Here is a 27,992-nt window from a genome sequence, read left to right as displayed (position 1 = left end):
AACCACTAGGAGGAGTAGAGAGAGGAGGCATGTTTGCCTTTGGTCAGTGGTCGTTTTGTATGCATGCGACATGTGTGTGTGTGTGTGTCGCTTCCCAGCTTTCCAAACATGTTGCACTGGATGATCCCACGTTATGGCAGAGAAGCGTTGTCGACCAGAAGACAAAGGGGCAGACGAAGGCCCTCACCCCAGACGGCCAGACGCGGGAGTATAATGGCCCTCTCTCTCTCACCCGGAACGACGCTGTGCCGGCCGTGCGTGCGTGCGCGTGGTTGCAATGGGTCCTGGCTGTCCTGGCCTTGGCTGCTGTGCGCGCACCAGACGCCATGTGCCCTGGCTGCCAGTCTCTCTCTTGTCTGTCCTTTTGCCTCCCGACCGGCGGGCACCCCCGCGGCTCTAGCTCTCTCCCTCCCTCCCTCCCTCCCCCACCAAAGCGCTCACTCTGTGTCTCTCATTCTTCCGCCGCTCCCCCGACTTTCTTTGCCCATCATCGCCTCGTCTTCTAATCCACACACACACTACCCACTCACCACTCTCCTCCGTATCCAGTAAACCCCCACCCACCTCGTCCACCACAACCTCCTCCTCACCACTCTCCCCTCCCCCTTCGTGAGCATCATCCCTCACATCGCTCTCCCGCTCTCTCTCTCTTCCCACACACCCCAGCCGCCACGCCGCCCGCCCGCACAGCCAGTGCGCTGACACGTCCGCCTGAATCAGCAACGCCCGCTCGCCGCTCGTTCTTTGCCGACCACCATGGCCCCAGTGGCCACCGCGTTCTCACAATGGCGCTCGCCGCCGCCAGCTACGACTCTTGCTCTCGACGTAAGTTTAGTTCTTGGGCCACCAGCTCGTTGCTTTCCCATTGTCTGCTTGTTCAGCCGGTTGGCCGTCGCCGCCCGCCCGCCCCCCGACTAGTCCAAAAAAAGTCGGCGGGTGGTGGGTCCAACACGGGGAAGCCAAGTTCCACATGGTGTGCCCACAGGTCGCCGCCCTCTATCCCAAAGGACATACATATGCTGATGCCTCCCTCCTCCATCACTTGCTACCTCGCCGACGCCGTTCCATGCACACCCACCATCTCCATCCCTGTCGGACATGCCCTGGCACCTTACTTTGTCCCGGCTCCCGACGACCGCCCGCCCTTCCCCTCCCCCTCCCCTCCCCCACGACGCGTCGTCCCCGATCCGAACTTTTGGCCTCTGAAACCCAACTCAACCCTCCGCCGCCCACTATTTTGACCCACTCTCTCCCACCTTACACAGCCCATTGACCTGCACCACAACTCGTCGTCCCCTGGACCCGATGCAAATGTCGACCTGCTGCACCCCAGCTTCCTCCCGCCATGCGAGCATGGTAACAAGGAGGGTGAGATGCACGCCCATGCCTTTGGTGAGTCGTTTGGCCCAGCACATGACTGGGACAATTCTATTGTCCCGTGTCCCCACCCCCCTCTCACTCCACCGTCCCCCGGCTTCGGACGGGGATCTGCGGGGCGTAGCACAACTTCGCCGTGCCAACTTTCGAAGCACGGAACCCCCATCGCTGACGCGTGTGTGCAGATCTCCTGTCGCTTGCTGGTGGTCGTTCGTCATCGGCCAAGGGTGGAAGCGGGGTGGAACCTCAGTCTGTCCCTGCGACGTCTTATCTGTCCACCACACGTCCCCCTGCCAATGCAGGGTCCAATGGTGCTGCCACCACTGGCGCTCCCCCTGCAACAACCAAGGCTCGTCGCATGAGCTCGTCGACTACTGGCGTTCTTGGTCGTGGCAAGTTGGGTCTCACTGGCGACTCGGGTCTTACTGCTGCTCAGGCGTGAGTTTTTTTTGAACCATTTCGGCTTTCTTTCGTTTTGCTGACCCGTGGGCACACAGCACCCGCCCCAGCCTCGTCACGCACAACACGACTGGCTCTCCTATCCCTGCTGGCCGTCGTCTGTCCAACGCCGCCCTCACTGGTACCTCGCCCCAGCTCTTTGACTTTACCAAGACGGACCGTCGTCCCACATCGTCTCGTACCAACTCGAGGTCGGGAGCTATTGCCGCGTCCCTCCCCTCGCGTGGCATCGCCGGTGCTGCTGGGCGTATGCAGCCTCCTCCTGCGATCCAGCCGCAGACCGACGACATGGAGCTTGACATGGCCTTTGATGGCGACGACGACGACGAGCGTTCGGGCGGCCGAAGCGGCAGCGCCGAGCTCGACATGGACATGGACGGCGATGGCGAGATTAGCATGACCGAGCCTGATTGGGAGAAGCTGGCCCTCGGGACCGGGTCCGGCGGTATCAAGGGCAGGAGAAAGGGCATGGTGTTCAAGTGCGAAAACTGCGCAAAAGTGAGTGTGGTGGTCCAGGACCGACTTTTTTGTTTGTCGTGTAGTGTATGGCGTCATCTAACCCAATTTCTCAGGAGTACCGTCACCCTTCATGCCTGATCAAGCATCGCTGGGAGCACAGTCCGCACTGGCGCGAGCCAACGCAGATCTCGATGAGCAAGCACCAGCAGGTGCAGATGCTCGAGGCTGCGGCTATTCTTGCACACCTCGACCCTACCAGCAACCAGGGCCGCTCGCTGCCGACCGACAAGTCGCTCTGGCCGGCCATCCTTTCGCCTGCTGGCGAGACTGTTCCGCTTCCCGGCTCGGCGCGTTCCCGTGCTCGTGACCTTCCCGGCCTGCGCTCGCCAAGTTCCAACGCCGCGCCTCTCACTCCATCGTCTCTGCGCGAGGTGGCCAACTTTGGCAGCAAGCCCCGCAAGTCGAGTCCCGGGTCGGACTCGACCTCGTCGCTCGGTGGTGGTTCCGAGGCCTTTACCAGTGGCTCTCCCAACCCCAACGGTCTCGGCTTCAAGCCCAACGGCAACTCGCACACGCGTGCCATGGGCATCAACGACCCGGGCCGTCGCAACTCGTCCATCTCGTCGGGCCCAGGCCCCACGACGCCGCACTCGCTCGGCTCGCTCCCTGACATGAACGGCCTGCACTTCCACGGCTCGACCCCGACGGGAACCAGCCCCATCCCCAACCGCGGCGGCATGCTCAGCCTCACGGCCCGTGCCAGCATGATTGGCGGCGGCATGTTTGGCTCCCGCTCGGGCTTCAAGGTGCCCGACTCGGGCCTGCGTGGCGGCGTGGCCGAGGACGACGAGGACGACCTCGAGTACGGCCTCGGCGGCCACCGCGGCAAGAGCTCGTCCGAGGAGGCCGACGCCCGCCGGCGCGACGACGAGACCGGGTTTGAAATTGACGACATGGAGCTCTAGAGATGAACGCTGCCACCCAACCCCAACCAACTTTCGCACATCAGCACCACAACCACCACCCCACCGGCGCGCTCTAGAGGTTTACCCACACGAGGTTGTTAATTTGTCGCCCTTTTGTTTTTTCCCCCCATTTCTTTCTTTCTTTCTTTCTACTTTTTATATAAGAGGCCCCCCCACAAGAGAGAGTTGTACCACCACTCGCCCAGAGGCGAGCGAAGAGGAGGAGGAAGTGCGCCGTCCCCGTCAAGAAAGAGGAGAGAGAGACAGAGAGAGAAAGAGACAGAACCATATGCGCCGTGGAGTGCGAGGTGAAGTCGAGTGAAGAAGAATAAGCAAATAGCCTTTCAAAGCATGCATCATCATGTCCACAGAACAGGTACAGGGCTGAGGGGGGGCAATATAGCGAGCGAGGCGAGTGCTTTGCGAATCGACTCTGGGGGTCCGTAGCTTCCATTGATCCGTTGCACTTTGCCACACGTGGTGTTGCGGGTCTGGCTCTCGACCTGGTTTCCATATCCGACGCTAGACGGGCTAGCGCGCGCGCGCAAGGGCTATAGATGAATGGGGCATATGGGTAAGGTAACAAAGGTAAAGCCTTGCTTTCCCTCACGCACGTACATACGCGTGTATACGTGTGGTCAGACTGTTTTTTGCGCGTTTTTCCTGTCTTCTAGCGGCCGCCACTAGCCACTGGCCGCTGTGGGACGGACACATGGATGGGTGGGTGGGGAGGGGATCGAGGGGGTCGAAGGGGTCCGGGGGGGGGGTGGGGGGGGGGGGCGTGTGGTTGTCTTGTCTCGGGTGCACTCTCCTGGGTTCAGACAGACCTCTCAGACAGAGACAGTTGCAGGCACTGTTCAGCAGCTGTACAGTACAGTCTGTGTGTGGCCTGGCAATGCCTGCGGCCTGCATGTACGTATGCTCTTGCCACAGCTGGCCACAGATCCATTCTGTTTCGCTGCTGTTTGGGGTAGTACTGCGGCGTTCTGTCTCGTTTCGGTGGGTGGGGGGAGGGGGTTGAGGGGGCCACATTTCGCTGGCCGCTGGGTTCCATACCGCACGACACATGGCGGGGGGAGATCCGGCTGTTCTGCTTGGCGGACAGCCAAGCTCCGCGCGCGCACGCATTGAGGCATGCTGGAATGGAATGTATCCGTTGCACACAGGGCAAAAACGGGGTGAGGTGGTGGCCCCGGGGCAATACCTGGCTGCCTGTGGGCGCGCAGCACATGGGTGTGGCCCGGTGTGTAGGTGTGGACTGCATGGACTGGGTCCCAAGCGCACAGCGGTGTGAGACGTGAGATCTGGATCTTTGGTGGTTTGTGTGTGTGTGTGTGTGTGTGGCATCACGCGAGATCCTCGGTCCTGGCCGTCTTGGCCGTCCTGACTTTTCCTGGTGGGTGTGTGGTCTGCGTCTTGGGTCCTGGAAACGCTCTCCTGATGTCCTGACCCGTGGCGTGTGCTCTGGATATGCTCTGGTCGTGGCGTGATGTGGCTAAGGACCCGGAGATCGGGAGAACGGGAGAAACGGGGGGGAACGCGGGGCCAGGCAAAGGCGCCACATGCCTCGGCCGGGGCCGCCGGCCGCCAGAGTGGTCGAGCACGCGACGCGCGAGAGAGAGAGCGCGAGAGCGTGAGCCAAAAGTGATGTTTGGGTGGTCCCAAAGGCCAAAGGTAATCCCCTCACAGCCAGATTGCAGACGGCACGGAAGTGGCCCTTGTGGCGTCATAAAGACAAACATGGGGCCTGAGGGGAATCGCATGCCATACCCAGGGATCCCACAGCTCACAGACGCCACCACGGCGTGGACGCAGCGTGATGGCGCTTTTTGCCACGCTCTCTCGACACACCGTAAGGCATTTGGCCCACGGGGAGGCAAATATCCTCTGGGAACCTGTGCTGACGTGCTGGAAAATGGGCCTCCGTCACCGATTAGAGTGATGGGTATTACTCATGTGCGTGGTTCACGAGGGAAACGGGTCCAACCCGAACAAGCACAGCTGGCGTTTTCTGGCGTCATGCAAGCGCCCCGTGGCCCATGGCCACGCCACCGGACTCCAGAGGCCAGAGGCCAGAAGCCAGAGATCCAGAGAGCCTCCGACCGCCACCGCACCACACCACAGGTGGATCGCGTGAGCCCGAGCTGGCACCCAACGGACAACGAGCAACGGCTTACGGCCGGGACGGGACGGCACGTACAGTATCTTGTCAGCACGCCACGGTCACGGCCAAGGTGGCACGGGCCCGCAGAAGAAGACATTGGGTGGTGGGCTTGGCTTGGACCCGAACGCACGCATGTCCGAGAATCCTGAGTTATGGGAGGGAGACAAACGTGGCAGTTGGCCGCGTACGCGGGGCCCTTGTCGGGCCCTTTGGTCTTTCCTCTGCGCAGGCCGGGTATACAGGCTAGATGGCCGGATGAAGGGAGTGAGTGAAATCCCATGGCAGGAGAGTGGGCTAGAGTGGGTACAGACTGTCGTGGTTACTGCCACAGACCAACGGTTATGTAGACGAAAGCTCGATGCTCAGGCGCAATGAGGCCATTCAGGCGGTGCACTGTTGAAGTACTTGTGGCGTAGACATCGCAGGCCAGTGGCCAGTGGTGTCATGGTGTCACCTTGTCCCCTCACACACGACATTTATGCAGCCTGCAACCCACAGACCGGCCTTGGTCAGCCACTTCGCTCCAGGTTCTAATCTCTCGAACCATTCGGCCAGTGGTGAGTGAAATCTCGTCCACCCCCTCCCCCTCGTCTTGCCCAGATGTCAGATGGCGGCCCGTGGGGGCCCAAGGTGGGAGTCTTGGCGCCTACAAGGCATCATGTCGAGGAACCCGGGGGCGGTTGAAAATCACTAGCACGTCGAATGTGGCACCTTCCCTGCGCGGCCGTATGTCGCAGGTGCCCAACGTCTCGCCAGCTACTCAACAGAGACGTCTCCGCATCCACAGTCTGGAGACGTCCCTCCCGCTTCCCGCTCACAAGGTGTGCCTCTTCAGACGCGCCCAGAGTTCAAGTGGCGGCCGGGATCCGCCTAGCTGGTGTTGTCTCCCGCCTCATTCTCTGGCACACCGAGCGTACGGCGTCAACGGGGACGAGGTGACTACGTACACTCTGATGGATACCCCATGAGCCCTGCAACGTGCGACTGTGCGAGGTGTCCGCAAGGTGTGGTGGTGTCCAGAATCCACCCTTCAATCAACCCGGCCGATTCACAGATTCGCTGTCGGCGGAAGCAAACGCAAAACGCAGTATCCGTGATCCGTAAAGGTCACCAACCCCCTTGGAGAGCAGTGTATGTGTTTCTCTCCCAGGGGCGGGAGCAAAGGCACAAACACAAACACACTCTGCGGCACACCACCAGCTCTGTCCATGTCCCAACCTCGCACAGAGCAAAACACGGTGTCGATAAATACGACGTTCCTGCAGAGACCTACTCTCATGTCGAGTGTTACATAGCTTCCGAGGGTCACAACATGTCTAACTAGGCGCGGGCCTTGTTGAGGTCCGCGCCGAGGGTGTATCCAGACACCTTCTCCCAGTCAATCTTCTGGCGGGTGACGGGGAGTGCGCGGCGCAGTCTGTAGTTGTGTTTGTGTCAGTGAAGCAAGCACGCCTCCAAGAGACCTCGCAAACAGCCAAAAAGCACTTACGCGCGGAACGCCTTGTCGCCGAGCTCGGCGTACACGTCGTGCATCTCGAGCTGGTACTCGGCCTCGATCTTGGAGAGCGACGTGACGATTTGGCTGGCGATGCTCTGGCCCTTGGCCTCGGCGGTGGGGCACGGGAAGGACGCGGCGTGGTGCGTGGCCAGCTGGACCTGGGAATTTTGTCAGTTTTCGGTCTCGCGCGGCTGCCTACAACTCACGTTGCCCTGCTCAAAGTAGTGCGCGTCAATCTTGAGCTCGCCGTCCACGGTGCCGGCCGCCTGGTCGACGACCCAGCGGGTGCGCCACCTGCCCGTCCAAAAGTTGTTGGGGTTGTAGCGGTTGCCGACAATCTCCAGGGTGTAGGTCGGGTTGTCGATGCGGGACTGCACGCGGGGAGCCTTGGGCTCGGGGATGGGTGCTGGGACCTCCTCAGTAACAGGGTCCTCGGCGGCCACCTCGGGCTCAGCAATAGGCTCAGCGGCGGGCTCAGCGGCGGGCTCAGCGGCGGGCTCGGTCTCTGCCGTCTGGGCATCTTCCTCGATGGCGGCCTCCTTGGGCGCCTCTGGTGTCTCCTCCTCCTCCTCCTCCTCAGCAGCAGCAGGGGTGTCCTTGTCCTCGTCCTCGTCTTCATCCTTCTCCTCCTTTGCCTTCTCAGCCTCAATCTCGCTGTCGAGCTTCTCCAGCCCTCCAGGCTGATCCACCTCCTCGTGCACGAGGATCGACTCGGCGGCGCCTTCCACAGCAGGCGTCGGCGCCTGCTCCTGCGAGCCACTGCCGACTTGCTCAGCAATCACGTCCGTGATGGGCGAGGGTGGGATCGTGGTTTCGTCCTCGACAGCAGCCTCGTCCACTGTGTTCTGCGACGAGGGGAGTGCCGGCACCTCCTCGACCACGGGCTGCGGCTCAGGCTCAGGCAGGACCTCGGGCTCAGGCTCCGGAGCGAGGAGAGGGTGCTGACTGGTAACCACGCTAATGTGGCCGCCGGGGAAGTGGTTGTCGGCGTACGCCTTGAGGCTCTTGTAGAGCTCGGCGCGGAAGGCGGCCTCCTCCTCGGGCAGCTCGTAGGGCTGGTAGTCGCTCGCCGTCTTGCTGTCAGCTGGATGCTTGTCGAGAAAAGGACACTTACCAGCTTGATGTGGTCGAAAGCAAACGAGCGGCCGCCCTCGTTGTCAATGTAGCGCTCCTCGCCCTCGGCAGTGCCGGGGAGAATCGCCGCATGAGACAGGAGAGTCTAAGGGGGTCAGCCTGTGCTGTGGACGAGCAGTCGCCTGGACGCACAACATGGGATGCGCCGCCGTCAACGGTGTGCTCGACAGCGTGCAACTGCGCAAGGTTGTAGGCCCTCAACGCAGGCTGCGAGTAGGTCATGAGGGCATCGTCGTCGGCAATGATTGCGCGAATGTCTGGGTGCCGAGAGTCAGCCATCTTACACTGGTCGTCGGGACATTCAAGCCTAGGGGCGCACCGTTGATCACATCGCTACGTCGTCAGCTCAAGCTACAGCCCACAAGCGAGACCTACTTGACCTCTCCTGGAGGAGACTGCTCAATGAGCGAGACGGCGAGCTTGACCTTGTCTTCGGAACTGAGCTCGGCCATGGTGTGAGTGGGTGGTTGGACGTGAGATGTTGGATGTGGATGTTGGACGCCCGGTCCAAATGCCAACGACGACCCATGACGCACCGGCGGTGCGGCACCGTGGCTCTCGCAAATGTCAGGGTCACTCTTGGGTCCATCAATGTCAGCCTCACCGTACCGGTTCCGCCGCCGATCTTCCTCTGCCGCCAGCCGCCGACGGGTCTCAACTTTTCTGACCGACCATATCTTCCCCTCAACAACCTCTATAAACATCTTATCAAAATGGGTGGCGGAAACGTGAGTACCTGCAGCATGCGCCCTCTCTGGGAGGCAACATGCTACATTCTCGACTTGGTTGCGACCACCCTAGTGTCCCTCCCTAGGATTCCGAGATCCTGGCGATAGGAACTCCCCTTTCCGAAAACAACACGCACCCAACCGTTGCGTCAGACCACGAGCTGACCATGTGCAGGGTGCCAAGTCGGCTCACAAGCGCGAGATGAACGCGAAGAACGCCAAGAAGGGCCCCAGCTCGCAGCTCGCCTCGAACGCTGTAAGTAACAGAGATGGACAGGAGCGCTGTTGCACCCCCGCTGACGTTCCTAGGCCGCTCTCACTATCCAGTGCGACGTCTGCAAGCAGGCTTTCCAGGGCACCTCGAAGCAGCCTCTGTGAGCTATTAGATGGGTTCTCAGCACACGCTAACGCCTCAGCCTCCAGCAGCACGTTGACAGCAAGCACTCGAAGCTCGCCTTCACCGCTTGCTTCCCCAAGTTTGTTGCCGCCTAGATTTAGCCGCATGACGGTATAGAGCAGGTTGTCCTGCGCAGTGTGCATGGATTGTTGTCTTCTATCTCTTGCTCATTTGGGGTATGGGGCTGGTCCCTCTGCCCATTCTTGTTGGCAGTGTCGGTGGTGGCTGGAAGTTCTGACTAGTCGCGACATTAGACTGTGCACGTGCAGCAGCTTTGCCGCGCACGGGCAGCTCATTCCAATCTCGAGCAGTACTACTGATGCACCTCTGACGATGCTTTCACTACTTCCTCTCTCTAGCCCAGTGCAAGTTCACAGATCCACAGATACGTTGGCGACGGCCTCCAAGACATGCTTCCCAACGGCCATGTGCCAGGCGGACCGCGGGCAAAAATGACCCCATCGACGACGGCCAAATCTTTAGCCACCATTTTCTCAAGCGGAGAATCCAAGCACTATGAGTTTGACCAGCAACCTGCTTGGTACGGAAGAGTAGGAAATGGGTATGCACATGCATAGGTGGTGCATACTGTAGATGGGCATGGATAAGGATGTAACGAACCGCTGGAGTGTGGGTGGCGATTGGTCGTGATTACGGTTCCTCGTGTTAATCGAGGCTAATCGTGGCCGCCCGCATTAGACCCGCATTAGAAAATATACCCCCGTGGGGTCAACACCCTTCGCATCCGAGCGCGAGCGACCAACACAGTCACCATCCATCACACGTCTCGCTCCCATTCTTGACGTTGCACTCTTCCCCAACACTCCACACCCCTTCTTCCTTCGTGTCATCAAGGGAACCTCTCTATCAAAACATCGTCACCTCGAACCCCGCGCCATACGCCAGTAAGCGACACGTCGGACGCACTTAGGTCCAGCCAACTTTACCAATCACCGTCTCACCAAGCCTTCCGGCCTTCCTTCTTGTGCGGAGTACACCCCCATATCCACTCACCTCCAACCTCGGCCTCGCTATCAATCTGGCACGATGCCAGGCTCCCACGCCATCATCGACCTCAGCTCCCCTACCCCATCCCCTGAGCCTGTCAGCCGGGAGTCGACTGGACAAGCTGCGTATCGCCCGTCCGCTTCCTCATCGCGTGCGCAGTCCACACACCCCGTGTCACCGGCTCCGCGTGCTCCCCCGACCCCCAGTCGTGCGGCGGGTGCCGCTAGACCTCGCTTCACTGAACCAGATGTCATCGAATTGAGCGACTCGGACGACGACGACGTACAGATCACTGGCAGCAACGCAGGTCCCTCGCGCCCCATCGCCCATCTTCCCCCTCGTCGGGCTGCCGCTGCCGCGCGCCTGACCAACAACGACCAGTTCCGTGATGCCATGGATCGTAAGTACAGTACTGTCGTGTCCGCAGCCCAAATGGCCGCGCTGACACGCACTAAAGCTCGTCCTCTCGCAAATCGAACTAACGACGGATCAGGACTCGACGCGACCCTCGCACACCGCGCTGCCGAGCTCAACGAACTCGACCAACTCGAGGCCGAGGTGGGAGAAGCTGGGCCTGCGCGTCTCCGGAATGTGCTCTCGCCACCACCAGATGCTCCCTTGCCTCGTATGGGCTTTGGGGGCGCCGTTTTCCGCGGTGGCAACCGCCAAGTGCGCTTTGAGCCTGGTCGTCCCGCCCAGCGTTTCCGCATCGACCGCAATGGCGACGAAGCCATTGAAGCAGAACCTGAGCGCCGTCAACCTCGCCGTGGTGTCCCTATGCGCGTTCCCGACGACGGCGCTGGAGGTGCCCCCATCAATGCCCCAACTGCGGCTGGCCAGTGGCGTGTCAACCTCAACCTCGCCGGCCTCGGTGGATACTTTCTTAACCGCGATGGCCTCATGGGCGCCCTACTGGACCGTGGACCCGTCGGCCTCGGCCTCGGCCTATTTGGTGTTGGTGTTGGCCGTGTCGGCCGTGCCCCACACAACGACGACGTCCCGACCATCCTCGCCAAAGTCGTCCCATCAGTCATCCCACCTGCGCCCAAGGGCTTCACTCACACCTGGGACGCCGAGGAGATCGATACCGAGGTCAACGGGAGCACAGCCATTGAGCTCGATGGTGCTGGTCAAGTCGTTCCAATCAAGAAGCGTCAACCATACCTCGCATGCGCCTGTTGTCCTGAGCCTCTCCGCGTCTTGAGCGCGGCGCGCAGCGACAAGGACCGTGTTTGGGCCCTGCGCTGTGGCCACCTTGTCGACGAGCGCTGCTTGGATACTCTCGGTTCAGGCTCGGACGACGAAGACGACCCCCCACTTCTCGACGACGAGCCGCTGTCCAAGAAACGCCGCCCAGCTCGCAAGGCCAAGAAGGTCCAGCCTGTCAAGGAGTACACCTGGGAGTGTCCCGTCACCGGCTGCGCGCGCCAGCACGTCAGTGTGTTCGTTGACGGCGTCTGGAAGCCAAAGGAGGGTGCTGGCGCCGTCCAGATCTATGTCTAGGCTCGAGAAACCCCTTGGCTTCCACCTTCCTCGCACCTCCCTCCACTCTATGCCCCTCGTCATCGCCCTTTTCTCCTGCATGTTCTCCATTATGAACCAACTCTGTTTATACCACCTTGTCCAACCCGGGCCCCCCACCCATGCGCATGTGTATCCATGTAGACGCTTGTATGTAGACACGCATCATGTAAATAACCGTGTCTCCCATCCATGAGCGAGCGCTGCAACAGCTTTGACCGGGTCGAGCAGTGTCGCTATGTCGCTGACGCGTTTTATTGTCCCAAATGCCCTGACCTCGCCACCGCGTTTTCGCAGGAGTGGAGGTCGATCACATCTGCCCGACATCCGACGTTGCAACCAGTTCGTCAATTGTGCATCCACCCATCCCCCCACCCACTCGGCATGGACTTCCAGACTCGCCACCCACAACCCTTCTCTGCCGTCGAGGCATCACATCTGGATGTGAGCACGATCGTCGCAGGTGAGTAAGCAGTCCCAGAGGCGAGGACGGCCAGCCAAGAGGGGACCGCCCACACGGTGTCGTCATGACCTGTGTGTGCCCTTTGTTCCTTCTTTCAAAGCCTTCCCTCTGTTACCGACATCGACATCGAGCTTGCTGACACGAGATCAGAGATCGCGCGCCTTCAAAACTCCCTCGCACACCTCGACGTTTCCCAGACGGAGCTTGCCGCGTTCCTTGCAGAGGAGGAGGATGTCGACTTGCGCGCTGCGTGGTCTGAGAACGAGGGCGTCATGTGAGTAGACTGCAGCCCTGTGTCACTTGTGGCTTGTGGGGTGTCAACAACGACGGTGGCCACGGTGAATGGCATGAGAGCTGCCAGTCTCCTCTCGCTTACAGCTCTTCATCTCTCGCTGTTGTCCCGTGTCATCACCGACTTGCCAGCTCGCGTGTGTCCAATGCTGAGCTGACCATCTCCCAGCGCCTCTCAAAGAGAACGCATCGCCCTCCTCCGTGCAGTCCTCACGGAGAAGGTCGGCGCAGACAGCCTGGCGCATTATGGCGTTCCATCAGACACCACCGCCGCCGCTCCAGCACCTTCTGCCGCTACCACCGCAACACCGACAACAACAGCTCAGACCCATGGTCCAACCCCTGCGCCTGCGCCCGCACCCGCACCGCTGAATGGAAGCACGGCTAACGGTACCTCGACTGGAGGAGGCCAACCGCAGGCTATCTCTGGAGAGCAGATGGCAGTGGACGAGGACGACGGGCTTCACTTGTGAGCGGCGGTGCATTGAGAAACCGGATGTATTACTAGTCGCTGGAGGCAGAGTCATGAACATCTATGGACATTTTCGATGGCGGACCCTCAACCCCTCGCAGTGCTCTCGGCGACGCGTCAAGTGGCCAAGTGGTGGGCGACATGAAGAAGGAAATCAAGCACAATGTATCTAATCGTCGTCTGCAGTTGTCTCGTTGTCTTTGGACGCCGTTGCCACGTCCACTGTGGGAGACGCCACTGTGGTCGGCGTGGTCGGCCATGGCGAGGCAGGCAAGTTAGCGTCGTCGTCGCCTCGGTCGTGTCTGCCACGGTATTGCCGCACGACGTTGTCACGGCCATCGAGGAGCAGAACAAGGCGCCTGTCGTCGGCCGCGGGGTCGCCGTCGAGAGTGTGGTCGACAACGGTGAAGGCACGGAGCGGCAGCTGGTCCAAGTGGGGCATGTACCGGTCGGTGAAGCGCACCTCGTCATAGCCGCTGCGATACACACGGCCCCACGAATCGATACCTTCCTCGAACACGCAGTCCATGGCACCACGCGCAAAGTTGCGCACGGCGTCGAGCGAGGGCACCGAGAACTCTGGAAAGCGTGCACTGACGGCGGAGCAACCGAGACGATAGGCGTGGGCAATGACACGGTCAGTGAACGCGCGCCAGTCCTCGGGCTTTGTGATCCGGCCGCCGCGCTGCACTCCCACGTCGCGCATGTAGTCCTTTCTGGTGGCTGTCAGGGCGATTTGCTGGGCACATACGTACATGTTGCAGGCGACATCAAAGACGGCGACCGTAAAATCGACCGCATCTAGCGTGCCGGCGTCCCCGGCGTCCAACGCGGCTTGCCACCGCAAGCTGGCGGTGCGGGCTGCCCAGCGGGCCTTCGAGTCCAGCAGGCCGCGGGGGATGGGGGGATAGGTGAACATGACGCCGTCCCAGTTGTCGCGCGGAAAGCGCTTGACGTGTTCGGGGAAGGCCATGATGACGGTGTGTGTTGTGACGTTGTAAGAAACGGCAACCACGGGTGGCGAAATGGCATGCGGGCTAGCGTGTGGTGGCCTCATCAGCCGCGATCCATCACCAGTGCACCAGTGTGGCGCCAAGCGCCGCGATTGCACACTGCTGTCAACGCCATCGTCAACGATCGCCAACTCCACCAGTCTCCCCAAAAGCATACACGAGCTGTCAGGTTGTTAGAAGCCCTGGCCGATGGGTCTCGTCGTAACATCACCGTATCTATTTTGACCACGGAATGGCTGAAACAAAGCTGAAAGGGACTGCCGGTCTGCACTCGTTCAACTTCGATCTAGTAAAACGAGACTACAAGTCATTTGCATAAGGGCTGCTAAGGGTTGCGTGTTTGTTTAAAGGAGAGTGGAAGAATAAGATGCAGGGGGAGGGGTTGAAGGCGTGCTCTAACTGGAATACTTCTAACATGCTTCTTAATGTGTTTTCTTACGCCTTGGTGCGACCCGGGCCGCGGTAGACCTTGCGACTGCGGACGCCGAGCGAGGCGCCGGCCGTGGCAGACTCGGTGGCAGTTGGGTCCACTGCAACCGTGTCAGTCGCGCCAGCTACCTGGGTTGACACAACAGCAGCAGTCTCAGTCGAAACGACAGGAGTGGTGACTGCAGGCGTGCTCGCATCGGTCCCGGAGACAACACCAGTGGCAGTAGCGGTTCCGTTAAGCGACGCCGTAGCGGTTCCATTTACGGCGTTGATGTCCGTGCTGTTGGTCTGCGGGGTCGTCGTGGTCCAGTTACCAGTCATGGGGTCAAAGAACGTGATGGGGAAACCGTAGGTGCTGTTCTGGGCCGAGGGGCTGATGGTCTGTGGGAGAGTACCGTTCGTCGTGGGGATGTATCCCTCAGCTCCGCACCTCGCCTTGAGATAGTCGAGCACGGTGATGTTGCCAGAGATACCCGTCTCAATGAGCCAAGAGGCAGACTGGGACACTAGGTCGGCGGCCGCGTAGATGCAGTCATTGCAGAGAACCTCCATGATCAAAGGGAGGAGGGTAGTGGGCTTCGGGGGTGAGGTGCTCGAAGTAGAGGTTGCAGAGGTGGAGTTCGCCGAGGTGGTGTTTGACGAGGTCGCCGGGGTCGCGGAGGCCATTGGCGCCAACGAAGCGGTCGAGTTGCCCACGACAGGGGTAGTCGAGTTGTCAGACGAAGGGTTACCCTCCGAAGTCGAGGCGGTCGAGTTGCGCATTAGACTACCGGGGATGAGCAGCTGGGTGAGGTTGGCAAGGGAGAGGCCCTCAGTACCCAGCAGAGCCTGGATCTCGTCGATGATTGAAATGAGGCAGTACTCGGAAGTACCAACAGTCGTGCTGTTGTCAGAGCCGGAGACCGACGTAGTCGCGGGAATGGCAGAGGCCGCGCCAGTCGGGACCGAGGCATTACCAGCAACAGTCGCGGGTCCGCTGTTTGCCGTGTCGGTCGCCTGCCGACGGTTGACAGCCACCGTCTGGTTACTGGCCTCACCAGTTGAGGCTACGACGGGTGTTCCGACGGGTGTAGCCAGAGCGGTGCTAGTCATGACTGGCGGGGTAGTGGTAGTGTTGGACGAAGACGAGTTTCCGGCAGCAGTGAACGGGTCCGAGGTCTTGAGGCAGGCCACCTCGCGGACAAGTGGATAGAGCTGGGCATACTTGTTCACCGTGTCGACGGAAATGTTCCAGGTTGTGAGGTCCTCGGAACACTCTTGGATGAGAATGGAGGTAGCGTTGGAGATGGTCGCATTGGTGCATGGCGCAGACATGCACGTAGCGTTGAGGTACTCCTCAACTTTGGAGACGAAGGGAGACGCAGTTGAGTTTGAAGCAGTCGAGTTTGAAGCAGTCGAGTTTGCAGCAGTCGAGTCTGGGACCGTCGAGTTTGAGGCAGTCGAGTTTGAGGCAGTTGAGTTTGAGCTGGCGGCTGTGATGTGTCAGTGGTTTGAAAATGGAGGGAAAGTGGCCCAAAAACCCGGTCAACTTACAAGCCCAGAGAATGGTAGTGTGGAGGCATTGACCAGTCGCACTGTCCGCACTGAGTGCCTTCTCAACGGCAGCCAAGCATCTAGCGGAGAGGCTGAGCACGTTAGTCTCTTGTCGCTTCAATTGTCTGCGACGGACTCACTTGAGTGAAGATCCGAGACCGCCGGCGGTGCCGTTCGTTCCGCCGGTGGTGCCATTCATGCCGCCAGCCGAGCCAGTCTCAGTGGCAGGCGATGCAGTGGGCGTGAGGTTGGCCACAGTAGGAGTCGACCCAGCGCCAGTGTCGGTGCTGCTGTCAACGGGTGCGTCGGAGACGACGACATCTGTGGCACTCGTGACCTCGGTGGCGACCACCGACTGACTCTGCGCAAGGGCGGGGGCGGCCAGGGCCAGTAAAACGGACCACTTCAATGCGAAAGCTGTGCGCATCGTGTGTGTGATTGTTGGGGAGGGGGAGTGGATGAGAATGACAGGTGCTGACGCCTCCGTGCTGTATATATCATCGCATACGCTTAGGCCCCACGACTGCTGCGCAATACCCCGCCTCGTCGTGACGTGACGTGGTCCATCTGATAAAAAAAGGATCGACTCTTCGCCTCGGGCAGGGCTTTGACACATCACCGTCATGCATACTTGGCATACTACGTCAATGGATTAATGTCCCCAGACCTCACTAACTCCTCCATGCTCCAAGCTCTATTGCGGTGGAACGTGGTCGTGGTTCTGCCAGATTACGAAAGGTCTGACGTCACGAAACACATTGTCTTGCATCTGCCACTGACACACAGGTCGAATCTCCTTGGAAATTGGGGAACTGCGTCGGCCCAGGCTCTGGGCTACCTGGAACAAGTGTATTCAGTGATTGAAGTCATATATTCATCTCTGCATGACGGGACAGAGCTGTTGCTATACTATCATAGTCACATGGGGACGGAAAGATGGGGCGGTGCTTGGAGGAAAGGGAGAACTGGAGAGTCACAGCAAACCGAGTGGTTCCGAACTGGTTGGGCTTGGTTTCAGTCGATTAGTGCTTGGCAGTGAAAGTGACGCTGTTACAGTTCGCATCAGTTTTCTAGGTCCGTCCAGAACCCTCGATTCTGCCCGCGGAACCAGGCGTTCGGCACGATTGTGTACTCAGTTGCCGGCGGCCAGCTGACAAGTTGGGTAGGCAGTCTGCCACTCGTCTCGCAACGGCAATGTTCATGTGCCACACGCCCAAGCGTGTAGCCACATCCAAAACGGACTCGCAAGCCACTTACCGGCTGAGAAGGTGGGGAATCGAGCTAAGCTGAGGGCCGTAGCGCTGGGTGTTGTCGTAGAACTCGTGAAGAGGGATAGCAAGGAGCTTCATGTTAAGTGGGACGCCAAGCTTCTCTACACATTAGCGCCTCGCCGTTGCTTTCGGCAGGGTCCTTTGTTCCACGCTGTCCAAAACCTTGGACTCACGCTCAGGCGACATGGTGACGAGGAAGATCTTGCGGCGCTCCTTTGGCTGCGAAACGTGCACGGGCTTATAGGGATACTGTTGACATGAGTGAAAGTGCTCCCCGGGGTCTATTGAGGTACGTACGAGGAAGCCGTCAAAGTTGGGACGGTACCAGACCGAAAGAAGGCTGCGCACGGTCCAGCGAGAGTCACTGGCAGAGGATGGGTTGCAGCCAGTGCCAAGAAGCTCGTCAAGGTGACGCTTGAGGCCGCTCACATCGTCCTCCGAAGGGTCAAGATAGCCACCGGGGCTGTTGTTAGCCGGAAGCTCAAGTCTTGAAACTTACAGCTTGAAGAAGTCGTTGGCAATCTGGAACGTGAGGACGCAGGGGAGACCGTGGTCCTACCCAAGTCAGCCCACCAGATGATGTATTGATTGGACCCGGCACTCACATGGCAGACAATGACAGCGTCGACAGAGCGGCGAATACCCGTCTCGTCAAACTGGTCCTGGAGGCGGCGCATGCGCTCCGCAACCGAGCTGTCCTCCTCGGGCTGAAGCGTGGTGTTCCTATGGAATGTCAGTGCATGCAGGGAAGGTGGATGGCGTAGGTGATACCAGGTAAGACCCAAAAAGTAGGAGGCTGGGGAATGATGACGTACTGGTAGGTGTAGTTCTGGACGGGGTAGAGGTCGACCTCGTCAAGGCCAGGGAAGGGCTTGGTAATGTCGACGGTCATGGCTGGTGGATGGATGGGTGGGTGGGTGGGTGGGTAGGAGATGGATGGTGTGTTGCGAGATGGGAGAATGAGAGAATGCAAAGTGCGCACTGGCCTTGGGGACTGTATTTTAAGGCTGACTGTGCAAGGGAAGGCGAGGAGGGAAGACAGCCGGGGAAGGCATGGAGGGAAGACAGAGGAGGGAAGGCAACAACGCAAGCCAACACGACCGGCATGCCACCAAATCAATCCTCCGTGCAAGTCCCAGCCTCACCAGGCCCACAATCAATCAGTTGCTCCTTCCTGCAAGTAAGAGCTTATCCTTTCAGGTATTAGACATGCACTGGCTTCTTCTTGTCCCCCTCTTTCTCATCTGCATGCTTGCTGCCGTGCTCTGTGGCAGTTCCAAGTCTCAATGGCCCCCCTGTGGTGGCTTCCGTTTTGGCTGTAATCGACGGGGATATCCGATGCTGACGTAATACATTTCCTGGCCATGACGCGCCTTAACCCGACGTCACCACGCGGGCACAGAGCGCACCGGCGCAGCGGGGATGGCGCGCATGGCGACACACGTTCGGCGTGTGGAGGAGTTCATGCTCTCTCTCTTCTTCACTCTCGCCACCCGCTCATCATGTTCTGCCTCAAACGAGACAAGGCTATCAAGCTTCCCGAATACGAGGAGCCCGCATACGTCCCCACAGATGTCCTCCTCAGCACCGTCCTAGGCGAGCTGGACCAGAATGAGAAGGCACTGCTCCCTATCACCCGCCCCGGAGAGGCCGAGATGGCCGAGCGCCTTTCAAGCGTTCGCGACCAGATCAAGGAGGCCAAGGTCGACTGGTAGTGAGTCTGCTGCAACTAATGTACTTTATGTGTGCTGACATTGGCAGTGTTGTCACCAGCGAAGACGAGCATGGGTCCGAAGAGGTTGCGGTCTCGGATAAGCGTCGCGAGTGGATCTCAAAGTACGTTGTGCTCGACGATGCCCTGGCCCCACACTCACGTCCCAGCTTCACCGGTTCCGCTGGTACTGCTTTGATTCCCTCGTCGTCCATCGATGCCAAGGCCCTGCTTTTTGTCGACTCGCGTTACTGGAGCCAGGCAGAGGAGCAGGCACCCAAAGAGGGCTGGAAGGTGCAACGCGTCGGGGATGGGACTGGAAGTGGTCCCGGCATGGTTGCGTCTGGCTGGCTTGACTATGTGGTGAATGTGAGTGAGGTGCTTGGAAGAGTCGCTGATCTTTGCAGGAGCTCGAGGACGGCTCGCGTGTGGGCATTGACCCCAAGCTTATCTCGAATGGTGAGCATTGTCGTTGTGTGTTTGATACTAACCCGCAAAGCCGCCGCCTTGAACTTGCAGGCACACCTCCTTCGAGGCAAGACCGAGCTGGTTCCCATCAAGGTTAACCTTGTTGACAAGGTGCACAGCCCGCCTGCGCGCTCCCTGGGTCCTCTCACTCCCTACCCGGCCACTCTGGCTGGCGAGGTAACCAAGACCAAGCTCACCCGCATGCGAGCCAAGCTCCACGCCGTCGCACACTCCGACGATTGGATCTACCTCATCCCGACATTGACCACTCTCACTTGGCTTCTCAACTATCGCTGCCGCGCCGACATTCCCTTCTGCCCTGTCGCATTCGCATACGCCGTCTTGACGCCTGACAAGTGCGTCCTCTTTGTCGACCCGCGCAAGGTCCGCAACCAGGAGCTGTTGGACGAGTGGGCGCAGGGCGGCATACAGACTCGCCCTTATGGTGTCGACGAGGTCGAGAAGTTTGTCAAGGAGGTCGCTGCTCAGGTCAAGGCCCGTGATGAGAAGGCCAAGCCTAAGATTCTCGCGTCCAACGACAGCAGCTGGGCACTGATCAGCGCCTGCGCACCTGTGAGCAACTCAATCCGCCGGTGGAGCTGACTCCAGATCAAAGTGGAGACCATCGTGTGCCCGATCCAGGACGCCAAAGCGCTCAAAATCCCACAGAGCTTCAAAACTTCCGCAACGCGTATCTCCGTGATGGCAGGGCAATGGTATGTTGTGGTATCGGACAGACAGTTGACTTTACAGGTCCGTTGGTTCGCCTGGGTGGAGCAGCGTCTCATCAAGGAGGAGAAGGAGCTCAAGGAATGGGACGCCGCCGCCGTCCTCACTCGTTACCGCCGTAAGGAGGACATGTTTTCCGGCCTGGCGTATGACGACATTTCTGCGAGTGGCCCCAATGGAGGTGAGCGGTGAATGTCAGTCTGTAACTTACACCGCAGCATCACCCCACTACGTTCCAACTCGTCAGACGCAGCAGCCCATCGACATTGATGCTCCTTATGTCATGTGCGTAGCTTTGAAACCCTTATACCCGAGCTGACGTTTTGCCAGTGACTCTGGACCGCAGTACCTGGGTTAGTCGCAACCTTGTCCCCGCCGCTGCCTACTGACTTGTTGCAGATGCTACAATTGACACCACCCGCACATGGTTCTTTGGCAAGACCCCGACCGATGACATGAAACGTGCCTATACTCGCGTTGTGCAGGGTCACATCGCCGTCGCCTCACAGGCATTCCCTCGCGGTACCGACGCATTTGCTCTGGGGTCGTATTCCAAGAAGTTCCTCTGGGAGTGAGTTTGCTCCCGCAACAACTGTTTCAACGCTGACTTGCAGGGACGGTCTCGACTACGGACATGGCCTCGGCCACGGTGTTGGCAACTATGGAGCTGTCCATGAAGGTGAGTCCACAACTCTTAGCGGGTACTAACCCAGCAGCGCCGGTCTTCTTCCAGCGCGGCTTCTCGTTCCAGCCCACGCATGTCACGACCATCGAGCCTGGCTGCTACCTCGAGGGCCAGTACGGTATCCGCGTCGAGAGCGTGTACATCTGCAAAGAGGTGGAGGTCAAGTATCCCCGCGAGCACCACTGGCTGGGCTTTGAATGCGTCACCCGCGTCCCCATCGACACCCGCATGATCGACTGGACTCTCACGACCAAGTCGGAGATTCGCTGGATCAACGCATACAACACCATGGTGCAGGACGACGTCCTCCCGCTCTTGGACGACGACGACTTTGACGGCCCGGCTCGCGACTGGATCAAGCGCGTGTGTAAGCCCAAGATCATCCTTCCTTGGACTGGTGCATGAAGGAGAAGAATGGAAGGGGATAGCGTGGGCGAGTGTAACCGAGGTACGAGATACAAGATTCCGTTGTCTGCATCATGTTTCAAGCTGCTGTGTATAGCCAGGCCAATGTGCATGGCTTGATTCAGGCATTGGCTAGTCTGGAGGTGGTCGTCCGTGCTGAACTTGGCACTCCATAGGTCTAACCCTACAACGCCAGGTGCAAGCCGCACTGCCGCTGGTTTCTGAGAGCTCTTCACCCACGAGGTCTAGCGGAATATGGCAGTCTCGTCTGTGCTCTGCGTGCGCCCAGTAGGCTCAAGTTGCCACTTGTAACAGTGACCTTACTCCTCCGCAGTATTGGCCGCGCACGTGCTGTCCATCCATGTCTCATCCACTACAGTCATTTAGGGTACTCCCAAATCCCAATAGCGCAGTGCACACATAGAAGCCGTCGGGCAGCCGGTATCCACGCAATGACACAACCGTCTGGGAAGAGGGAGTTAGTCAGTGTTTTGCTGCCAGCCTCACTCCTGTACCCACCGCTTTTGTTTGAGCCAGTTCTGTCGCCACCACATATTCTGGGCACGCGAGTGGGTGGGATCATATTTGGTGAGGAAGAGGATGTGGTCCCTCAGGTTGGGCTTGTGTAGTGCAGTGGAGTCGAGCCATGATGGAGCTGATGGGTGTGTTGGTCGGTCATCGGGTGAGACAACGGATCCATCACAACAGGGGCCTGGCAGACGGAGGGTGATGCTGAAGGGGGCAAAGATGTAGTATGCGGACCTGCATACCTGCTATCCTTCATGCATCCTCAATCCGCCCTGTAAACGAGACACATGCGTGTCTTGCATATTTCCGCGGAAGCCTTGGACACACCGACCGACCTGACTGAAGGGAAGTGCCATTCGGCGTGTCGGCGAAGCAAGGACCGCCACACCCTGGGGCCACACCTCACAGCAGTATGTAGGAATGAAGCCACTACATACTTTGCACATGCAAGCAACATCCGTCGTTGTCGTTGTCGTGCAGGTGGTGGAACTCGCTCTCCCGCTCCTAGCTGTGGCGATGTCTGCGCCGCTTTCGTCGGCCATCCTTTTGACCTGGGCCTTCCCCGTGACCCCGTCCTGCTTGGTGCTCTGGCCGAAAGGGAGTGCTTGGAGTGCTTGGATGGCTTTGATGGTGTAGATACGCCATACGCTCAACGATCAGTTGCAGGACACCCATGCCCAAGTCCCAAGGACTGCAGGGCCTCAAACTCTCATAGCAACGTTAGCTGGGCCATTACATGCCAGGGGGTGGTGCCAGTGCAACCAACAGTGCAGTGGAAGTCGTGTGTGTACATAGTACCATAGTGTAAGTATTGTACAATCACAAGAACTGGCAGCAACTTGCCCCTCACTAGATCAGCAGCGGCTGTTGAAGGGCGCTTCAAGAGCCGATGGCGGCGGTACTTTGGCACTTCCGACGGTAACGACGAGGCGGTGGTGGTGCTGCAAAGTAAGGGGGGCTACGACGTGACAGTGTTGCACTCAGCATTAAGTCATCCATCCATCCTCATCATACCCTCATGCTGTCCAGTCGCACCAACAGTAGCGTCAGCAGCAACGGCAGCCGTCACCATAGCAGTGAGGACGACTCTCCGCTCCTTCCCACTTTCATCGAAGAACCCAAGCCCGCCCTCCGGTCATCCTCCCGACCATGGTCTAGTCGCCGTCGCCGACGGTATATCTATCTTATCGGCACTCTCCTCTTTGTCGTTTTCATCTTCCATGCCCAGATCGTCGTCGCCTGGCGCGACTTTGGATACATCATCCGCCCCCTATGGGACACGCCACGTGAGGGATTGGAACCGTGGGCTGTCATCACCCACCATTCGAAGCCACACCCCGGCGGCGCAGACAACACTTCTTGGTGTGCTCTGCATGGCTGGGAGGTGCGCGATTCGCCTGCTGTCCTTGTGGATGCCCTCCCGTTCTCGTTCGAATTGGACCTACTCGAGATCAGGATGCGCGAGTACGCCGGTCTCGTGTCTTCCATTGTCGTAATTGAGAGCATCATGACATACGCTGGAACTCCAAAGCCGCTTTACCTGGCACCGCAAATGGAGCGCTTTGAGGAGCTCTCGCGTCAGACAGGCATTCGTCTCGTGTACAAGCAAGTCGGGGACGACTTTGTTCCCAACATTCCCAAGGGCAGCTTTGAGAACGAGGTCAAGCAGCGGAGCGCGATCCGAGACATCATCGAGGGCGAGCGTGACAACGGCCACATCCCGGACGGTGCGATTATCCTCATTGCGGACACGGACGAACTCATCTCGCGCGAGACGCTGGAGCTCATGTCGGCGTGCAAGGTACCAGATTCGATGCACTTCAACCTCAAAAACTACCGCTTCTCCTTCAACCTTCCGCTCCCCGACGCGGGCAATTGGGTCGCCAAGACTGAGACCGTCAAGAAGGGCGAAGAATTTGGCTACAGCCGCTACCGTGCCGCCGACGCGCCGCTCCTGGAGAACGCAGGCTGGCACTGCACATTCTGCTTCCCGACCCTTGAGGATATGCGCCACAAGATGGGGACCTACAGCCACAATGACCGCCTCACAAACCCAAGACTCCTAGAGGAGAAGCAGCTCCGGCACCGCGTATGCACTGGACAGGACCCATTTGGCATGTGGCCGGTGAGTTGATAAGATTGCGTGAGGAGCCGCCGGCACTGGTATCCCTAAAATGGCCACGGCTAACTTTATCCAGGAAGTCTTCTCGTTTAGTGACCTGGTCACCCAGTCTATCGACGTGACTCCCTTGCTCTCGTTCCAACACCTCCCCCTCGCCCTCAAGCAAGACCCCAAGCGGTTCCCCTACCTTGTGGACAAGGGGTGCGAGCGGCCGAACACAGCATGAAGCTAGGCACATTGGCGCCCAGGCAGACGCCATTCCATGGGTGTGTATCAATCCGAGAAGGTTCCCCAGCTCCACGTTGGTCACCCATTTGGCAGTGTTCGCCACCCTGGCGAAGCATAAGCGGGGACCACTGGTCTTGGCGTGTGAACAGGACTTACGACATTAAGCCGTCACCTCCGAGTAGTCTTTCTGGCAGTACGAACAAGCTGTGATGCGGAGGATGGGGTAGTAGTATGGGTTGCAGAGGCCTAGAGGGAATCAGTTGTATACGAGTGCACAGTACGCACCATCGGCGGCCTTACTGCCCGTCACCGGGTGACCAGTACAGGTGCGGGGTGGCGGCGCTTCAGGTTTAGGTGACATGTGGTTGTTGTGTTGTGGGAATGACGGCGGGAAGAAGCCAGCCCCACTTGGCCATCTTATGGCATGTCGTCGAACGATGCGGAACCCCGTTGCGGCGCATGAACTGTCCATGCACACCTCTTCTTCTTGACGACTGCAGGGTCAGTGCATACTCTGCTCGGAGGGAGCCGAGAGCCGGCCGAGACGGGTAGTCACTTGGTGCCCGCTTTTGTGGCGCGAACCTGGGGGCGCTCTTGTGGGAACGGTTTCGGCAAACAGCTGTTCTGTGATCTGTGATCTGTGTGTGTATCTTTCAGGCTCTTCGTTATTGATCATCAATGGCCGTGAGGGCATATTCGAACGAGTCGACTCCCACTGTGAATTCGCTAACATGGCTGCCCTGTGCATCCGTAAGTCCCTAGTCTTGGCCACACCAACAACATAGCCACCTCTTACTTCCATAAACATAAACTGCCAAGCAACCACCTATGGACGCGATGAGCTCATAGAGCGTGGAGATTACCCACCCTTTCGGGGTTTCTATGTCAGGACAAGGCCTACAAGACAGTGTGTGAGTGTTGAACCACGTGGTGAAAGGAGTCAAGAACAGCCGAGTTGCGAATTCAGCAGCATGTCTCTCGAGTGGGTCTTCTTATGCAAATCCCTGGGAAGACCCTCGCCTGAAACGGAACTTGCCCCGTTGTAGAACCACAACTTTCATTCATCGCCCCTATGAAAACTTGGCTGTTGCGATAAACAATGCTACACAGCTCGGGATGCCCCGCTGCACGGTTTTCTAGTAAAGGTGACACCAGCCACACAGCCACGAATGGCTACCGTAATCGTATACCGGGAGGCAGCTACCTATGGGTTTGTGAGCACAGAACGAGGTGCTGGACTTACCATGCGGGTTTGCTGGGTTAATGCACCGCCGGCCAGTGGGGATACAGATGGGAGTAGTGTTGGTCCACATGCTGAGTGAGGGCAAGTTCGAGTGGGAAGACGGCAACGAGCGACGTCTGCAACTGGTATATAGAAATCTCGGGCGAGGAAGGGAGAGCTGGACAGACTCTCGCCCCACCTGACATCAGGATTTCACCCATTGTGGGCCATTGTCTGCCCTCGCAACCAAAGGTCACAACACGACCTATCGCAATCGCCCGTCAACAGTTTTGCATATTGGGGTGCTGTCCCTACATTCTCTTCATCAGTGAATCGGGTCACACCCTCCGTAGAATCCATGCCTTGCCACCGGTCACTCGTAAGGGTACTTTACCTCCCTGGAAGAAACAAGAGAGCCCGTGGGGAAACATGTGTGATCAGTGGAGACGGGCAGTTGATGGACAAGAGACCGCGAACCGTGATAGCCCTTGCGGCACCCTGGTGGCGGGCAAACGTTCGGTCTCTTGGTCATCATTCGGTCTCTTCCGGAAATGCGGATAGGGTACTTGTTTTCATCAGACTACGGACGACGAAGCAACTCAGTAGGTGTGCTTTGGCCAGGCGAAGAATGAACCACCCGGGAGGGGAAGCTGGTTTTCCTTGTAGCAGTATGCGCAACGGTACCGCATAAAGCATCGATCCCAGACCAGGATGCAAGTTTGGCCTTAGGAGTTAGCTCACTTTTCTGGCTCTCAGTCTTACGAGCTGGACTGTGGCAGGGTATCATGGTCTCGTAGAAGCGCGTCTGGCCGTCCATATTGAGGTAAGTAGTTGGCGCTTGCAGTTGGTGAGGAGTGAATGAACAGGAGAATGTGAAAGAAGAAGCAAGTGCTAGTCTTATAGCCTGGAGAAAGAAGGACGAGTGTTTGGGGTCAATCATGGGAATCGGACGCACAATGGGAGCTTAGTTGCTGGAATGGCCGATGCAATTGTGAACGTGTGAGGAGGACATTCTCTTGCATTCTCTTGCTTCAACGACGACAGCACCACGTACTACGTCCCACACTTGCGGAGGCGGCCCCAGGATTCAATGATTCTTACTGCACAGCGGTATTCACTAGTATTCATTACCAAAGCCATTTGGAGCACATATGTACTTTTATCGCCACCATTGGGCACTACCACCGCTGGTACCAGCGGCGCTGGGGGGAGGCAGGACCTGCCTACAGTAACAGCAGCGATACTCCTGAGTATAGGGATCAAAAACTCCTACGCAGGTTCCGCCTAACGGCGAGGTTAGCTTTTGTACACATGCAGGTGTCTTACCGTGGCTGCGTCCAGACATGCAGTGGCGGGTGGTGGTGTAAAACAGTTGCTGCCAGCTTATGGTATAAAGGAGGTTCAGGTGGTGAGAAAAGATGGGAATGGGACCGTTTATATAGACACAAGCCCAAGGGAGACCCCATCTCAGCATACAGGTATAGCATTGTATATTGTACAAAATCTAAAAGACGATGCCGCAAAACTGGCAAGTCCAACCCCCAAGAGGCTGGACGAACGAGCCATAGCACCGTTCTAGAGGCAGTTAGCCTTTCTGCTCCACACATGTAATATCGAGTGTTTGACTCACTACCCCTGTTCTCTCCGGTCCACTTCCCCACACAGAGGCGCGGAAGAATCATAGGACGGTTGTTCATGGTGTGATGTGGTGACTGTTGCAGGGGGTGCGTTTGGATGAATGAGGGGTGAGGATTGAGGGTGGCGAAAGCAGATTGGATAGACTGGAAGAATGTGTCCAGGGAGCGTTTATATGTTGACTCGAGAAGCTTCAAAGTAATCATGGATAGTTTATAGTGTCGAAGATGTCACACACAAGATGCAAAGTGATTGCGGGAGCGGAGGACATGGCGAAAAGCGCCGGTGATCGCAGTTGCCAAGATCTCTGCACACCGCCACTGACGATCGTGTGTGCGGCGTGAGTGTGCATCAGCAGTAGAACCACTGTAAGGCCCCAACAATTTTCAGCTTTTCCGAAGCATGCTGCTTGGGTATCCAGTAACCTAGCCGGTGTGGTCACCGTCTGTCCCGAGCGATTGGTGATTGCCCACCGTGCTAGTAAAGTCGAGTCCTGTACAAACGATGCCACCAGAGGCTATTGGCCCCTGATCGAGCACCCAGGTCATAGCTACACCCTACCTGCATCCTCCATCAGTGATCAGCGAATCATCCTCTGAACACCGCCTGGCAAACCACCCAAAAATGAGAAAAACGACAGCGGCACAACTTCAATGCATGATGCTCCCTTCATTTCATGTTCCAACTTTGAGTAGTGCCTTCAAGTTCTGTAAGCTACGATATAACGGACTGGCAAGTTCACACGCAGACGCCAACATAAATGCGTCCGCAGTATACGCATACCCAGTGATCGACCTGGTGGCGAAAAGCGAGCTTGCACCCCTCTGGAAAAAGGTCAGTTCCATCAATCCAGGGGCAGAAGGATACAACTGACGATAGACATTGGCGCCGTCATGGGGACGACCGCGGCAGGTGCGTGGTGCCATCAAGTACCAGGTCACGTCGGTCATGTTGAATGAGAGTTGCGAAGGGGAATATAGAGATGTTACAGTCTGTGGTTCACATATAGAACACCACAGCGTGTTCGGTGGCAAGAGTCTTGCCATCAGACGTTTCAAAATGTGTCAGGAGAGACTA

The 27,992-nt window shown here is 58.4% G+C and overlaps 11 protein-coding genes across 11 annotated transcripts; 6 read left to right on the top strand and 5 right to left on the bottom strand.

The window, feature by feature from the left end:
- Positions 1-756: 756 nt before the first annotated feature.
- EHS24_007873 (uncharacterized protein) lies at positions 757-3,260 on the top strand (the record flags this gene model as incomplete). The annotated part of the gene is made up of 5 exons (XM_028623212.1): positions 757-825; positions 1,266-1,392; positions 1,563-1,815; positions 1,875-2,334; positions 2,409-3,260. The coding sequence occupies 5 exons, from the start codon at positions 757-759 to the stop codon at positions 3,258-3,260; spliced, it is 1,761 nt and encodes a 586-aa protein (XP_028476145.1).
- Positions 3,261-6,744: 3,484 nt separating this feature from the next.
- On the bottom strand, positions 6,745-8,508 carry CAP1 (F-actin-capping protein subunit alpha; the record flags this gene model as incomplete). The annotated part of the gene is made up of 7 exons (XM_028623211.1): positions 6,745-6,841; positions 6,914-7,080; positions 7,129-7,977; positions 8,037-8,141; positions 8,189-8,313; positions 8,376-8,389; positions 8,432-8,508. 7 exons carry the CDS (start codon positions 8,506-8,508, stop codon positions 6,745-6,747), a joined length of 1,434 nt encoding a protein of 477 aa, XP_028476144.1.
- A 261-nt stretch (positions 8,509-8,769) lies between these two features.
- Positions 8,770-9,276, top strand: EHS24_007871 (uncharacterized protein; the record flags this gene model as incomplete). Its single annotated transcript, XM_028623210.1, has 4 exons — positions 8,770-8,784; positions 8,960-9,040; positions 9,094-9,158; positions 9,201-9,276. 4 exons carry the CDS (start codon positions 8,770-8,772, stop codon positions 9,274-9,276), a joined length of 237 nt encoding a protein of 78 aa, XP_028476143.1.
- A 952-nt stretch (positions 9,277-10,228) lies between these two features.
- EHS24_007870 (uncharacterized protein) lies at positions 10,229-11,692 on the top strand (the record flags this gene model as incomplete). The annotated part of the gene is made up of 2 exons (XM_028623209.1): positions 10,229-10,589; positions 10,647-11,692. The coding sequence occupies 2 exons, from the start codon at positions 10,229-10,231 to the stop codon at positions 11,690-11,692; spliced, it is 1,407 nt and encodes a 468-aa protein (XP_028476142.1).
- Positions 11,693-12,094: 402 nt separating this feature from the next.
- On the top strand, positions 12,095-12,937 carry EHS24_007869 (uncharacterized protein; the record flags this gene model as incomplete). Its single annotated transcript, XM_028623208.1, has 3 exons — positions 12,095-12,173; positions 12,324-12,447; positions 12,634-12,937. 3 exons carry the CDS (start codon positions 12,095-12,097, stop codon positions 12,935-12,937), a joined length of 507 nt encoding a protein of 168 aa, XP_028476141.1.
- A 168-nt stretch (positions 12,938-13,105) lies between these two features.
- Positions 13,106-13,909, bottom strand: EHS24_007868 (uncharacterized protein; the record flags this gene model as incomplete). Its single annotated transcript, XM_028623207.1, has 2 exons — positions 13,106-13,652; positions 13,692-13,909. 2 exons carry the CDS (start codon positions 13,907-13,909, stop codon positions 13,106-13,108), a joined length of 765 nt encoding a protein of 254 aa, XP_028476140.1.
- A 475-nt stretch (positions 13,910-14,384) lies between these two features.
- Positions 14,385-16,338, bottom strand: EHS24_007867 (uncharacterized protein; the record flags this gene model as incomplete). Its single annotated transcript, XM_028623206.1, has 3 exons — positions 14,385-15,850; positions 15,912-16,003; positions 16,052-16,338. 3 exons carry the CDS (start codon positions 16,336-16,338, stop codon positions 14,385-14,387), a joined length of 1,845 nt encoding a protein of 614 aa, XP_028476139.1.
- A 595-nt stretch (positions 16,339-16,933) lies between these two features.
- EHS24_007866 (uncharacterized protein) lies at positions 16,934-18,074 on the bottom strand (the record flags this gene model as incomplete). The annotated part of the gene is made up of 7 exons (XM_028623205.1): positions 16,934-16,958; positions 17,169-17,283; positions 17,356-17,431; positions 17,480-17,522; positions 17,682-17,737; positions 17,788-17,905; positions 17,998-18,074. The coding sequence occupies 7 exons, from the start codon at positions 18,072-18,074 to the stop codon at positions 16,934-16,936; spliced, it is 510 nt and encodes a 169-aa protein (XP_028476138.1).
- Positions 18,075-18,684: 610 nt separating this feature from the next.
- EHS24_007865 (uncharacterized protein) lies at positions 18,685-21,180 on the top strand (the record flags this gene model as incomplete). The annotated part of the gene is made up of 13 exons (XM_028623204.1): positions 18,685-18,896; positions 18,944-19,018; positions 19,064-19,262; positions 19,301-19,352; positions 19,393-19,934; positions 19,971-19,988; positions 20,033-20,077; positions 20,115-20,271; positions 20,309-20,375; positions 20,421-20,443; positions 20,490-20,661; positions 20,705-20,769; positions 20,807-21,180. The coding sequence occupies 13 exons, from the start codon at positions 18,685-18,687 to the stop codon at positions 21,178-21,180; spliced, it is 2,001 nt and encodes a 666-aa protein (XP_028476137.1).
- Positions 21,181-22,726: 1,546 nt separating this feature from the next.
- Positions 22,727-24,176, top strand: EHS24_007864 (uncharacterized protein; the record flags this gene model as incomplete). Its single annotated transcript, XM_028623203.1, has 3 exons — positions 22,727-23,833; positions 23,907-24,031; positions 24,083-24,176. 3 exons carry the CDS (start codon positions 22,727-22,729, stop codon positions 24,174-24,176), a joined length of 1,326 nt encoding a protein of 441 aa, XP_028476136.1.
- Positions 24,177-24,218: 42 nt separating this feature from the next.
- On the bottom strand, positions 24,219-24,419 carry EHS24_007863 (uncharacterized protein; the record flags this gene model as incomplete). Its single annotated transcript, XM_028623202.1, has 2 exons — positions 24,219-24,304; positions 24,344-24,419. 2 exons carry the CDS (start codon positions 24,417-24,419, stop codon positions 24,219-24,221), a joined length of 162 nt encoding a protein of 53 aa, XP_028476135.1.
- Positions 24,420-27,992: the final 3,573 nt, after the last annotated feature.

Source organism: Apiotrichum porosum (genome assembly GCF_003942205.1).
Source record: "Apiotrichum porosum strain DSM 27194 chromosome Unknown scaffold_6, whole genome shotgun sequence".
Taxonomy (NCBI): Eukaryota; Fungi; Basidiomycota; class Tremellomycetes; order Trichosporonales; family Trichosporonaceae; genus Apiotrichum; species Apiotrichum porosum.
This window is presented reverse-complemented; position numbering and strand designations above follow the sequence as displayed.